The following is a 15,974-nucleotide window of genomic DNA, read 5'->3' on the forward strand; positions in this document are numbered from 1 at the left end:
GGCGGTGGATTGGAGCTGTGGCCACAAGGTGGTTGGTGCCTGTTGTGGCGGTAATCCTAGAACTCGCTGGTGTCCACCAGCGGGTTCCAGGATGCCGTCAAGCTGAAAAAAGAGCCCTTTCGGGTCCTTTTGGCTCAGGGGACTCCGGAAGCAGGGGACAGGTACTGACAGGCCAAGCGGTGTGCGACTTTGGCAGTCCCAGAGGCAAAAATTCAGACAAGGGAGGAGTTTGGGGAAACCATGGTAAACGACTTCCGGACGATTCTGAACCACCATCCTTCGCCTCAGGAAGGGGAAGCAGTGCACTGTCAACACCGTGTATGGTGAGAATGGTGTGCTGCTGACCTTGACTGCGAATGTTGTGGATCGGTGGAGGAAATACCTCGAAGACCTCCTCAATTCCACCAACACATCTTCCTATGAGAAAGAAGTGCCTAGGAAATCTGTGGTGGGCTCTCCTATTTCTGGGGCTGAGGTTGCCGAGGTAGTTAAAAAGCTCCTCAGTGGCAAGGCCCCGGGGGTGGATGAGGTTCCTTAAGGCTCTGAATGCTGTGGGGCTGTCTTGGTTGACAAGATTCTGCAACATTGCGTGGACATCAGGGGAGGTACCTCTGGATTGGCAGACCGGGTTGGTGGTTTCTTTCTATTGTGGGATCACACTCCTCAGCCATCCCGGTAAGATCTATTCAGGTGTACTGGAGATTAGGCTACGCCGTTTAGTCAAACCTCGGATTCAGGGGGAGCAGTGTGGTTTTCGTCCTGGTCGTGGAACTGTGGACCAGCTCTATACTCTTGGCAGGGTCCTTGAGGGTGCATGGGAGTTTGCGCAACCAGTCTACAAGTGCTTGCCTCGGCGCATGAATGGGAGCTTGCCTCGGCGCAGGAACGGGAGCTTGCCTCGGCGCAGGAACTGGACCTTGCCGAGGCGCAGGAACTGGTGCTTGCTGAGGTGCAGGAACTGGTGCTGGAACCAGTCGTGGAGCTGGTACTGGCCGTGACTTAGGCGGAGGTGGCCTGGCTGGGGGTTGCGGCTTGGCATGCCGAAGGACTAGTGGTGGTGGCCGGGCCGGAGGTTGCTGCCTGGCTAGGCACAGCTGTGCCACCACACTGGCACAGCTCCCAGCACTACCCCCCCTCAAGAAGCGGATACCAGACGCTTCCTGTGCTATCTGAAACAGTCTTTAGGGGTGGGGGGGAGGAGGTAAGGAGGGGGGTAGACTCCTCCCTTCTCGATTGTCCAAAATGTCTATTAGACACCCCAACATGGAACTGTCGAGGAGAGTCGTCCAAGGCTTCAGTTGCAGGCAAAGAAGGTCTTACAGGGCGTGGCAGTTCGGCTGGCAGTAACTGAGCCCCCCCAGTAGCGGATTGTGAGGAAGAACAGGAGGGAGACAACAGAGAAGTGGGCGGAGCTTGAGCCATAGGGGGCGGAGCTTGGAAATTAGGAGGCGGCTGGGACTGACAAGATCTAAATTTCAAAAAAATGTTCTGATAATGTTCGATTGTGGAATTAAAGTCCTTAGGAGGCGGCTGACACAATGAAGTTGGAAACAAATCTTGCTCAGTGTCTTCCCTTGATGACGCCGGCAGAGTGATGTCATCGCCGCACGCCGGTAGAGTGGCGTCATCGGAGTTAGAGTGAATTTGTTCGACCGCCCATGCAGTGAAATATTTGGCAAAGTGATCGATTGGATTACCAAACATAGGAGAAGTCGAAGCAGGTTGTGGCGTGCTGCATTCCGGAGGAGGAGATTGCGGGATTGGGGCGTCTCTGCCGCGAGCCGAAGCCTTCTTGGATGACTTCCACTTTCGCTGACGCGTCCAGGCTGGCTGTGAGCGCCAGATGAAGTCGATTGGTTCCAGCGAACCGTTAGGCCCCCATATTAAGTCTTCGCGCTCCAAGGGGGAATACCGGAGAGTCTCCGTCTCCATCGTCTTCAAGAACAGCCACGTCCCGTAGCCAGGATCCTCCACGCCCTCTTCGAAAAGACTACATGGTTTTCTGTTACGCTGTTGTGGCAGTAGGTCGTGGCATTAAGCCGGAGGTCGTCTTTTCAAGATGCAGAGGGATGTCAGGAAGCGGCTTGCAGGTGAAAATAAATTATTCTAGCTGCAGACAAAACTATGCTGCGTGGTGCGCACGGCACGGAAAACAAGAAAGCCAAAAGATGCTAGTAACAATACAGACTAAAAGCGTAAATGAGAATGTAACTTATTGCATGGGAGCAAACAAAACTACCTGACCGAGTGAGGCCAGGGCATAGACTAAATAGCTCTCTGATTAGTGCCCGGGAAACAGGTGAGCGTCCCGAACACTAACCAGAGGCAGGTGAGAGTAATCTGCCGTCATGGCAACTGAAACACACAAACTCAAAGGTGCTGAAAACACAAGTGAATCGGAAACGCAAACAGACTATGATCCGGGCAGCGGCTCATAACAGATCCAACCCTATCTGGAAGGCTGGGCCTGCGTAAATAAGAGCCTGATTGGTTATCAAGAAAAGGTGTGTCCTGGGTGCCAATTAGAGACAGGTATAGAAGCCAGCGCTCAGTAGCAGACAGGGGAAATTACATTACAAAATAAGAGCACTGGACAGGAACACAAATACCACATACTGGGAAAAAACAACACAAGTCTACAACTGTCACGGAGGCCATGACATTTGGAGTCTTGAGTCTTGGCCAATACCGATACTGATCAGATTTGATATCAGCACAAATTAAACATACTTTTATTTTGTAGTCTGGAATGGTAAAATAATGTTTGCGGACAATGGTACAGTAAATATGAAAACCACTAACCTATTTAATATTATATGGAATGGATTTATGCCGTCTTTAGGTGGAGTGGTAATTGGTTTTTGACGGTAGTTGGTGGCCAAAATAGTTCATGAAGTTAAGTCCATGATGCAATACGTTTAATGATACAGACACGTTTGTTACTGCCTACTTTCTGATATGCTTTTGCCTTCAAGATTGTGTATGTTAAAGTAATATGCAATTCTATTTAATCTAGAGTAATTGGCATGCTAGCTTTTCAGCAAATTTTTGCTGGTGTACACCTTAGAGTTAAATGTTTTGGGAACTGCCGCATGTTAACTGTTAGCATGTTAGCATGCTAACTTTCACAATGTTAGCAACCCTAGCTTTTTAGCTAACTTTGCAGGTCTAACGTTCGCAGGTTAGTATGCAAGCTTTTTTTAGCTAATTTTGCAGGTATACACTCATAAGTCATATAATATATTTTGTTACTTGAGGCTATTTGGCTAGTGTGATAGTCATATAGTATATTTTGTTACTTGAGGCTTTCTGGCTAGCTTGCTATCTGTTAGCATTTCAGTTTGTCAAATGTAGTGCAATATAGTCCAATTAAGGACATGTATGTTTAGCTTATGTGCTTTTATTGAGTGCTTAGCTGTTGCGTAGCTGCTAGCTCCGAGAAGCCTATAGCCAACGATATGTTTATCTTTTATAAATGACGACTAAAATACAAGAAAAGACCAACCGTGTGTGCTTATTGAAGGACATGAAGATTTTAACTGGCTGTCCAGCTTTGCACAAGTGGTACTCATTGTATCGGAGATGCCAGCCAATATAATCCAAAACTAGTTTTTTTCTGCTGATATCCGACATCAATATCGGATTGGGACACTCCTAATAAGTACAACAGATGATTTAAGTGGACCTGACACGAATGTGGACACAAGTCAAGTCATGACACGTAGTAAGCACTTAGTACATCCATCTCTCGGCCAGCAGGCGATTAGAAGGCGGCGGTGGGTTTGTTTGGGTGGGGGTTGGTCTGATTGAGGTGCGCGGTGTGTGTCAGTAACACAGACGTTCAACCATCACTAGTGACAATGTGTCAACCTGTCATGGCTGCTCCTGCAGGCAACATGGACCAAGTGGCCAAGTCTCACTTGATGTTCTTGTCACATCTTCCGACAATATTTGCTTCAAGATCCACATTTAGGCAGATATTTTTCGGACTTGTTCCATGCAGAGTTTAAAAATAGGCAAACCCGTGAAAAACTGCTGACTGGCTTGGTATCCTTCAATTTCCTGTATTGCCATGCTTTATTTACTCTCCTCTTTTTGTGTGTTTCTCTTAAAGCTAGGCTCTATCTGTCCGGGCCAATCAGACGAGGCCTACGTCCTCAAGTCACAGTTTGTCAGCGGGACGGAGGGAAGGATGGATGAAGCGATGTGGATTGAAGGTGAAGGGGGGCTGTGGCAGAAGGCCCCCCTTGACCTCCTCTCTCAGTCCGAGAGTGCCCCTCGTCCATCTTTGTTACGCTTCATCTGCAGATGGTCAACTGAGATGTTGACACATCACACACACCACACATACATGGCAAATACAACATGAGCTCAATAATACAACTTAGAAAAATTAGAATGTCTAAACCTTGAAGCGGACTCATCAGATAAAATAAAATTCTTCACATGATTGGATGACTCAGCCCAGTCTTTTTGGACTGCTGCTCTTTTTACTAAACTTAACTTATGAAATGTTGTGGCAATTTCTGTATTGATAATGTAAGTAAAGTGACATTGAGAAATGTGTGACAGTACACCTCTCCATAATGATACCTAATATATGAATTATATAATAAAGACCACTGATAGGTCAATGATGCCACAAACAATCGCAACATTATTGCTTTAATCATGTATATATGCAAATTAATTGTGAGAGCACACACATATCCTTAATACTAACTACAGATTGGTTAAAATAAATGAATAAATAAATAAATAAGAACGAATGTAAATTAATAAAAAAATTTAACTGTAAAAAGAAAACAAGAAAAAATTGTTTTATATATATATAGATCAATACACACATATATACATACATACATACATACATATGTATATATATATATATATATATATATATATATATATATTAGGGCTGCAACAACTAATTGATTATAAAAATAGTTGGCAATTAATTTAGTCATTGATTCGTTGGATCTACGCTATGCACATGCGCAGAGGCAAATTAATTATTTTTTATTTTTTTATTTTTTTTTATTAAATAAAAAAACATTTTCTTATAAACCTTTATTTATAAACTGCAACATGTACAAACAGCTGAGAAACAATAATCAAAATAAGTATGGTGCCAGTATGCTGTTTTTTTTCCAATAAAATACTGGAAAGGATAGAAATGTAGTGTGTCTCTTTTATCCGATTATTAATCGATTAATCGAAGTAATAATCGACAGATTAATCGATTATCAAATTAATCGTTAGTTGCAGTCCTAATATATATATATATATATATATATATATATATATATATATACATATACACACACACACACACACATATATTAGGGATGCAACGGTATAATGATAAACCGCGGTAAAACTCCCGACGTTAGTAATTCTGTTTAAATTTCTAATTACCGTAAAACTGTCATTTATTAATGCATTTTAGGCAACGCTACTTACTTCCTGGAAACGAAGTCACAGTAGCGCTGGTGCATGCACTCTAGCGTCGTTTGGCCTGAAAATCATGTCGGAACAAACTATACAAACTGCTCTGGAGATTTCCCATCAGAGTAAACCAAGCTAAGCTCTTGGTTTAACTTCATTTTCCCTCGCTTCCTTTATGCGGAGTCTTGGTGTGCGTTTAGGAGCGCACTGCTGTTTTTAGATGAGACAGGTGTGGACAATATTGGAGAATGTCGCATCTGTGCCACACTAAAAGTATACAGCGACGCAGAAAACTATTGTTTTATTTTCTCAATACAGCGTCCATCAGCTGCGTAAGTTAATGACGTGAGGAAACATGCAGCAGTCGATGTGTCGACCGAATAAAGCAGGAAGAAACATTAGGACTGGTTCGACGAAAACTCCACATACATCTCCACTCTCCTTACCAATATTCACACTGCCCATAAAGCCTAACTAAATAACCCAACCTCTGCTGCCCTTAAACACAACAGGAGAGAGGTACAATGTGCCCTGAGACTACTCCAGAACCAGTGGTGGGCATCCAAGACACAGGAAATACAGTCACATGCAGACAGATATGACATGCATAATTTCTATGATGAAACTAAATCCACCCATGGCCCAAGAACCAATACTGTCTGCCCCCTTCGAACTGCTGATGATCCTCCCTCATTAGGGATGCATCCCTAATTGTCCACAGATGGAGAGAGCTTTTTTGAGGCGTTGCTAAACCAGCAAGCCTCAACTGACATCTCAGTTAACCTAACCCTGTGCCTAACGCCCTTCCTGCTGAGATCCTGAAACACACTTCAAATACCTGGGAAGCATCCTCTCAGATGACTGCAGCATTGACCAAGACATACAACACCGGGTTAAAGAGGCCTCATCCACCTTTGGGTGCCTGAGGAATAGAGTCTTCAACAACAATAATTCCACCTCCACACCAAAATCTCAGTCTACAAGGCAATATACATCACAAACCTTCTATATGGCTGTGAGACATGGACAATCCATGCTCGCCATCTCAAGATGCTGGAGGCATTTCATATAAGGTGTCTACAACACATTGTGTCCCACACTCTGTGATCCTTCAGTAAGTCAGCTGCAACATAGAGGCCATTATCATGCTTCGTCAACTAAGATGGCTTGGCCATGTCATCAAAATGCCAGCCACACATAATTTTGCATGGCCAGCTCCACTTGGGCCGCCACTCTGCTGGGGGCCAGAAGAAGAGGCTGAAAGACCAGCTCAAGATCGTCCTAAAGAGGTGCAACATACAGCCCACTGCCTTGGAAGCTGCCTCTGCGGACCGCTCTTCCTGGCGTGGACTCAGCTGTCAAGGAGTAGAAGCGGCAGAGGAGAACAGACGAAAACACCATCTGGCGAAAAGAGAGAGGAAAAAGGAGGCCATGTCTGCACCTGCCCCATCGGCTCAGGTCTACAGTTTTCACGTCAGTGACAGGCAGAGGTCACATCATCGATCACGATGGACTACCTAAAGCAGAATTTACACACCATTACATTGTATTGTGTTTTAGGATCCCCCTAATTTCTGTATCTATACACTTCATTGAAATAAAGTTCAAAAGTATCACAATATATTGCCATATCACTATTTTTTCTCACTCCTGAGTTTATCTATAATCTATTTTTAGCCATCAAATGTTTGAGGTAAATGTTGTTACTTTTTAAAATATTATTTTCAGGTTTTCTCATGGAAGATTTAAGAAAATTTAGTTAGAAATCGTTAAATAATTAAAAAAATACACTATAGAATCAGGGGCCAGTCATAATCGGAGACCTAAGCAGAATTGTATTTGGAGATTTTTATACAATTTGACTCTAACTTGAATATAATTTGCTGCATGATTTGTACTAAAACAAATTCATGGGAAATAAATTGTTGAATAATTATTTTTAGGGCAAAATAACAAAATGAACATGAGTTAAACACGAATTAGCAAACCTTCCTGTCACAGCTCCAGCCCGGGATTAAACCCGCCAAGTCTGTTTTGTGCGCACCACAATGGCGATGATGTAAATGGATTTCTGCTATTATATTCTTATCAGCGACAGAACAGGAAGGGGCAAGGAAGACATAAAATTTCATATACAGCGCCTCGTCATTCATTATATGAAATTTTACATGCCAATTGTCATCAAAATGGGGCCCCAAACGGCTTGCAAGGCCCTACGCACACTGCGTGATCTGCGTGTAAGGAGGAGTGACCCTGCAAAGAGTGTTTCTCTGCCTAATAATAGTTGGGCATCCGCATATCAACAGATTTCTTTTCTCTGCTTCCAATTGTGAATATTTTATTTAGGTGCCTTAAATAAAGTGGGTTGATGGTGCTATATGTAGGGGAAGTGCACCTATCAATCCAGCAGAGAGATGTCAATGAATGTTCTCATTCATCCAGGTCATTGTAATCTCAAGGCATTCAATCGATCACAACTGGACTGTTTGGTTTGTCTTCGAAGATGTTTCGCCTCTCATTCAAGTAGGCGTCATCAGTTCATGCTCATAGACTTAGATTGGTCAGATCTAAACTAGATCTGACCAATCTAAGTCTATGAGCATGAACTCATGAATCCTACTGAGGTATTGGCACCAGCCGCTAGACTAGATCTGACCAATCTAAGTCTAAGACTAGATCTGACCTATCTAAGTCTATGAGCCTGAACTCATGAAGCCTACTGAGGTATTGGGACCATCCGCTAGACTAGATCTGACCAATCTAAGTCTAAGACTAGAACTGACCTATCTAAATCTAAGACTAGAACTGACCTATCTAAGTCTATGAGCATGAACTCATGAAGCCTACTCGGATGAGAGGTGAAACGTCTTCGAGGACAAAACAAACAGTCCAGTTGCGATCGATTGAATGTCCTGAGAATCCTGCAGAGAGCTTTGTCTCACAAGTCAGTTCACTCAACATTTTGCAGCAGAACGATTCTTTGACAGGAACGATGTGTAACTCCACGTTTTGTACAAACAATACTGTACACTGCAAAAAAAACTTTAAGACCTTCCTAATCCTACCTACACGTCTTGCAATGAGGGCCGGGGGACTCTGTGGTGGGCTCTCCTATTTCTGGGGCTGAGGTTGCAGAGGTGTTTAAGAAGTTCCTTGGTGGCAAGGGTCGCGGGGGTGGAGGAGATCCACCCGGGGTTCCTTAAGGCACTGGATGCTGTGGGGCTGTCGTAGTTGACAAGACACTGCAACATTGCGTGGACATTGGGGGCGATAGTGGTTCCACTATCTAAAAAGGGGAACCAACTGTGTTCTAAATACCGTGGGATCCCACTTCTCAGCCTTACCTGAAAGGTCTATTCAGGTGTACTGGAAAGAAGGCTACGCAGGATAGTCGAACCTCAGATCCAGGAGGAGCAGTGTGGTTTTCGTCCTAGTCTTGGAACTGTGGATCAACTCTATACTCTCGGCAGTGTCTTTGAGGGTGCATGGGAGTTTGCCCAAACAGTCTATATGTGTTTTGTGGACTTGGAGAAAGCATTCGACCGTTTCCCTCGGGAGGTCCTAAGGAGAGTGCTCAGAGAGTATGTGCTATCGGACCGCCTGATTGTGGAGGTCCGCTCCCTGCATGATCAGTGTCAGAGATCCTGTCCCAAGTGGAGGAGTTCAAGTACTTTGGAGTGTTGCTCATGAGTGAGTGAGAGAGGAGTGAATTGTGAGATCTAGAGGCGGATCGGTGCGGCGTCTGCAGTGATACGGACCCTGCATCGGTCCTTCGCGGTAAAAACGGCGCTAAGCTGGAAGGCCAAGCTCTCAATTTTCCGGTCGATCTACATTCATATCCTCACCTATGGTCATGAGCTTTGGGTTATGACCGAAAGGACAAGATCACAAGTACAAGCGGCCAAAATGAGTTTCCTCTGTCAGGTGGCGGGGCTCTCCCTTAGAGATAGGGTGAGAAGCTCTGTCATTCGGGAGGAGCTCAGAGTAAAGCCGCTGCTCCTCCACATCGAGAGGAGCCAGATGAGGTGGTTCGGGCATCTAGTCAGAATGCCACCCGAACACCTCCCTGGGGATGTGTTTAGGGCGCATCCAACCAGTAGGAGACCACGGGTAAGACCCAGGACACGTTGGCAAGACTGTCTCCCAGCTGATTAGGGAATGCCTCGGGATCCCCTAGGAAGAACTAGACAAAGTAGCTGGAGAGAGGGAATTCAGGGCTTTTTTGCTTAGGCGGCTGCCCTCGCAACCCGACTTCAGATAAGCGGGAGAAGATGGATGGATGGATGAATGGATGGATGGATACTGTATATTTGCAAAAAAATACCTGAAAAACACTGTAGATCACACTCACCTTTTTGGTCTGGATAAAAGTTGAGACATGAGATCCATTTTCTTCAGGATTTTGAGTTCTCTCCTAACACTTTGGGAAGAGGGCTCAGGAGCAGAGGGGAAAAGTATTCTCTCTAACTGGGCCTCTGATACTGGCCAGTTCAACAACTCTGAGATACGCTGACTAGGAAGGATTGTGTGGGATTTAGAAGTTTAAAGGATGGGGTAAATTTTTTATGACCACAGGTAAAAGTTTTTACAGGAAAAGGAAGTGAGACAAATGAAAGGTTGTTAAAATTCAGACAAAGCATAAAACGTACAATATGCAAGGCGAAGACATTTTATATGTGTGCTTCCCTGTTTTACGTTTCGTTTGTCACAATTTGACATTATCAGCTAAACTCAAATTTAGTCTGCACCTGTTGGAACATAAATAATCAAGAAAATGGAGTCTACCTATTTCCATGGACGTGGGAGGCACAAAAGGCAAAGCTGTAGTGCAGGAGGGTCGGGTCAATCATAGCTCCATTCTCTGCCCTCTCCAGAAGGTCACTCAGGTAACACAGGTGACGATGACAGCCTCGAACGCCATAACGAGCGCAGTACTCGTCCAAAACAAACACCTGACCGGGACTGAACCAGCCCTGAATAAAAGGAGGGGACACACCATAACCCAATCCAAATGTTTACTACGATATCATTTTCACTTATGTATTAATTTTCATACCAGACAGGAGTAAGAGTCGTTTAGTCTGTGATCCAAAGTCAGGCGTTGGACGAGTTCAAAGAGGGAACCATGGTCGAAGTTACAAGGATTAGCAGAAATAAACTCATCCATGCCGTGTTTCTGAGCTCGATCAGCGTCTATACACAATAGAAGGAAGGCAGGGACAATGGAAAGAAGGAAAAAGAGAGAAAGAAAGGGCAGATGAAAAATAAAGAAAGATAGGAAAGAAGAAAGCAAAGATATAAGAGTGGAGATATGGAGGGAGGTAAAGAGAGCGAAAGAGAGAGAAAGAAAGAAAATAAGGAAGAAACAGGGAAAGAAAGACAGAAAGAGAAAAAAATGAAACAAAAGAACGACAGAAAATAAGGAAGAAAGGAGGAAAAAAGAAGGAACAGAGGGAGGAATGAAGGAGAACGAGAGAAAGAAAAAGACAGAAGAAAGAAAGAAAGAAAGAATTAAAGATATAAAATGAAGAAAATAAGACAGAGAATGAATAAACAAAAGAACGAAAGAAAATAAGGTAGAAAGAGGGAAACAAAGAAGACAGAAAGAAAAAAGAAATAATGTTATGAAGCATATGTACGTACATAGTGTATGCATTACAATATAAATAACATATGTATATATACATGATATATACAGTAATGTATGTATTACTATACAATGTATCACAATATAAATAACATGTATTTGTATAAATTATATATAATTCATGGATTACAATATATTACATCATAAATAGCATGTGTACATATAAAGGATATTATAATTGTATTACAAGTACAAGCATGTGTTGTGTACTTATAATACACATCAAACTGTTAGAATGGAGATCAATTACATTTAGTGCCTTCCTGTTCATAGAAGAGAATTCATTGATTATCATTATTAGTTGCTCGATCATTTGCATAAAATGTATTACAGAGATCAAATATCTGACACTTGGAGGTCATATTAATAATTTACGTTACTTAATTTGTAACAAAGGTAAACTTGTTTTGCAGCCAGCAATATCAGCACATCCATTAAGCACACAGGAAAAAGTACAACCTTAGATGTTCAATACACCAAAAAATATCTGTTTCTCAGCTGTTGTCCATATGAGCAGTACTCAGTTGTAATGCACTTTTCCACCACTTGTGGCAGTAATCCATCCATCCATTTTCTACCGCTTGTCCCTTTCAGGGTTGCTGGAGCCTATCCCAGCAGTACTCGGGCGGAAGGCGGGGTACACCCTGGACAAGTCGCCACCTCTTCGCAGGCCCAACACAGATAGACAGACAACATTCACGCTCACTTTCACACACAATGACATTATCAAAACAAAGTCATAGATACGTTTCCTTAAAGTACCAGTATAATGGACAAATATGCTGACTTTGTATTGAAGCAATTATCATATATTTCTGCTTTAAAAAAACTAAAGACTTACAAAGTTTGCGAGTAAATAGATCTGACCAAAATAATATCAATCTCACGGATATTGCCGAGCCATTATGTATGAGCAGTCACGTGATTTGTGGCAAGTGAATGGGCGCTTGCTTCAAAGCAGGCTAAAATTATTGAATACCATAAAAATCATGAGTAAGATTACTAAATCAGTGTTAATATTTAAGTAGTTCCAGGCCCCTCTTCAGTGGAAAAGTTGAGCCCCTAGGTCAAAAAGGTTAAAGGGGAACTGCATTTTGGGGGGAATTTTGCCTATTGTTCACAATCATGATGAGAGGCAAGACCACACGTCTTTTTCTTTTTTTTTTAGGATTTTAAAGATGATAAAAAAGGCTTGAAAGATGCGACTAATGGGAGTCACCGCTGTAGCCTTCAAAACAACTTCATAACCCTCCATCAACGATTTATAGACACGCTGCAAGTCTATATATAATGTTGTAACAGACACGTTCTTAACAATATGTAATCTGTTCAATATTTATCGTATTTTGATCATTTTAATCATTTCCATCATTTATTTCTTCCGCGCATTGATTTGTTTCAATAGCAGCACATGTCTGACTTCTAGTAACAACTTTTGATCCTACTTCCTGAATCAAATACAAGTGTTTTCTAATCAAGGCAGACTTGGTAACAGACAATGAGGACGGTTATTTTGGAATAATGAGGATTCACAACCTTATCTTTTTGAAGCTGAATATATAGAGGATGAACTGCTGCTTATACAAGCGAGCACAAAGAAGAGCGTGAAACGTTGGAGCAGACGGAAGCCGATATAGTGAGGTAAAAGTCACTCGGATCTGCAAATGTAGATTTTGGAGACAAGCTAATTTGACATAAATGGCGTGCTTACCCCAAATCAACAGGAAACGTCCCAGGCCAACTGGACCAGACCAAAAAACTGTCCTTCGAGTGAGTCACTTTAATATTGATGATGATACATGCAGCACGCAATGCGTGTTATTACAACTACAGTACATACACTCTCTGGCTAGTTCAGCTGTGTACAAACAATACATGAAATGTGGGCTAATACTTTGCAGATACTGTAATATGATAGTTCAAGTGTTTCAGTCAGTACAGGTTGGTGTCATACCACATTGTGTTGTGTATTTGCTGCAGTTTGGTGAATACACAGGTTCCGGAACGTAAACGAATGAATTATTTATTTATCAGTTGGGTTTTGCCCTCAAAGCCTTCCTGTATGTGACACACTCCCTGACTTTGTAAACAATGACACAAACAGACAATAATAATAACAAGAAAAAGAAAAAAAAACATTCTAATTATTGCTTCAGTATCGTTTATATACTTGGTATCACAGTATCTTCCCTACTTTACATTGAAGCTTTTTACGGATGGCTTTTTTTGTCGTCCTGGTGTGTGTGTGTGTGTGTGTGTGTGTGTGTGTGTGTGTGTGTGTGTGTGTGTGTGTGTGTGTGTGTGTGTGTGCGTGATCTTGTATATCTACACTTCTTGAGACATCAACAAGGAAAAGTACCTACCATATGAGGACCTGTGAACAAGTTAGGACATAAATCATGGTCCCAATACGGAAAACCATTGCAACTGATAGAGAATGTCTCATTTGCACCCCTGGTGGTGAAATCTATCAAAATGAGGGTGGTCCCAAAAAGGAGAGCTTTTTCAAATTGACTGTGTGTCTGTTTTATAAAAGTGCTTCCCCTCTGGTCAACATATGAAATAACAAGTGTGTGTAAACATTTGAAGTGCTCCCCCTCTGGCCAACATATGTAATAACAAGTGTGTGTAAAAAAAATTAAATGCATCTCCTTTGGCCAAAATTATTTAAAAAAAAAATGTAATAAATATGTATATAAAGACATACTGTTATAACTTCAAGTAAATAAAGAAGATTAAAAACCGATTACAAACAAAAATTTCAGAAAAAAATATGTCAACTTATTTCTTATAAAATTGGCAACAAATTCTCATATTCTTTCTGTTTCTGTAATATTGCCATATTTTATTGTAAAATGTTTACTTTTTTATGTACAATTTTAACTTTTTAATGCAAAATGGTGACATTTGTCATATAAAATGCTGACTTTTATCACAATATTGATAAAAATTACGACTCTTCATAGAATTGCCAAAATGGTGTGTGTTTGTTTCCTATTTTGCCAATATTTTAAAGTTTTCTTATAAAATTGTGACTTTTGTCGAGTAAAATTACGACTCTTCGTAAAATTGCCAAAATGGTGTGTGTGTGTGTGTGTGTGTGTGTGTGGGTGTGTGTGTGTGTGTGTGTGTGTGTGTGTGTGTGTGTGTGTGTGTGTGTGTGTGTGTGTGTGTGTGTGTGTGTGTGGCATGCTTAGCCTTTCCTTGTCCTCTAGTCCTCTAGTGATAATGATACGTGGAAGAAATGTTTATTTTTTCCGCCACAATGGTGGGGATTAGTATCTTAGAAGCGGCTTTGCACTGTGGATAGACGACACGTTTGTTGCAGCTTGTTCTCAAATTGGAGCCGGTGCTCTGGCCAGACAGCACCCTCCTGGAATTCATGAAACTCCTACATGTGTGAAACAAGCAACATGGAAATGTAATTGTGTCTCCCTGAGCATACATCCCTTTTGAAGGAATCTTTCATGTGAATGCAATCATTAGCATGTAAACACTGGGACACAGCTGTAGTTAAAAAAAAAAAAAAAAAAGGTTAATATTGTCCCCCTATCTGATCTCATGATTCTTAATTTTTTTATACTTCAGATGTATATATAATATACAATAATATATGTGTAATATAATATAGTCGAGGTTTCTGTGGTTTATCCGTTATACAGTGCACAATTCCCGGGGTAGAGCGGAATATACGTTAGGTCAGGAAAAAACACAGAGGCTATTTCATCCCTATAAGCGTTTTTCGCAGGTTTCCCTGCTCTTCAATAAAATCCCCTGAAGAGCAGGGAAACCTGTGAAACAGGCTTGTAGCGATAAAATAGCCTCCGTGTTTTTTCCTGAACTAACGTGTGTAATACAATATATATTAATTGTTTGGTATATTTAGCACTGCTTATGTTAATGTTGATTAACAATCAATTCGGAATCACATTGTCACCACAGGAATCGGAATTAGATCAAATTGTGGGTGATATTTTGTGATCATTTTACTTTCACTTTACTCCTTGTCACCGGATTGTTTATCTAACGATAAACAATCCGGTGACAATGCGGATGGTTAATACCATCTGGTGTCACCGGCTCCTTATTGTTAGTTCATTTAGTGGTCTTTATCTAATAAACAGCTGTTCACTTGCACGTTCACAAAGTGACTCGCTCTGGCATCACGTGGCGGCGGTCCCGCATAGCTGCACAGTAATCAAGCGATTTTGGGCCAACGTCCTCTTAGCTGCCCAATGACAGCACACCAGTCAACAAACAAAACAAAGAGTAAGACGCTTGAAGCTAATTGTGTCCGCTTTACAAGTCCACAACCCCCCCCCTCCCCAAAAAAAGACACAAATAAATGACAAATATAAAAAAATGACATTGTGTTGCCCCAGTGGTGTGTAGCTGCTGGCCTGTCAGGTCTGTTTGATGTGAGTGAGAGGTAGTGGAGGCAAGCAGGAGGGATGGACAGTAACTTGCAGTGACACCTCCACCCGCCACCCCCGCCCATCTGGACTGGGGAAGGACGGCCCTGACAATGATTGATGACAACTATTCATTTATAGATCCAGAGGAGAGGAACCAGGAGGCATCTACTACACTACTGCTGGTGAATAGAGTTGGGCCTTTTTTTTTTAAGTTTTGTTGACCAGCTATGAAAAAAGACTTTAGCGTGTACTAGAGTCAGTTTGATGATTTCTAGTTAATCAAGCTATCACTCCAACATAGGGTTGTATGGTTAGTATAGTACCGCGATACTAAGGAATCATATTCGGTACCGGTCCCCCATGTCTTCATGCCATGCCATGCAGACGAGCATGTTCAGCAGCGCACAATCACAGAGGACCTACAAACAGACAGTGTGTAGACAGAAAAACTTTGGCTTTATAAC

General features: G+C 42.1%; 1 protein-coding gene across 3 annotated transcripts in view; it reads right to left on the bottom strand.

Moving 5' to 3' along the window:
- LOC133578319 (calcium-dependent secretion activator 1) overlaps positions 1 to 15,974 on the bottom strand; it is a 291,918-nt gene that overhangs the window by 183,327 nt on the left and 92,617 nt on the right. For all 3 annotated transcript variants that reach the window (XM_061932657.1, XM_061932658.1, XM_061932659.1), the window contains exons 12-13: positions 10,505 to 10,641; positions 10,234 to 10,421 (exon numbers count right to left, since the gene is read on the bottom strand). In XM_061932657.1, coding sequence (XP_061788641.1) covers positions 10,234 to 10,421; positions 10,505 to 10,641 — 325 coding nt within the window. The remainder of the gene's footprint in view (positions 1 to 10,233; positions 10,422 to 10,504; positions 10,642 to 15,974) is intronic.

This window comes from Nerophis lumbriciformis, linkage group LG38 (genome assembly GCF_033978685.3).
Source record: "Nerophis lumbriciformis linkage group LG38, RoL_Nlum_v2.1, whole genome shotgun sequence".
NCBI classification, from domain to species: Eukaryota; Metazoa; Chordata; class Actinopteri; order Syngnathiformes; family Syngnathidae; genus Nerophis; species Nerophis lumbriciformis.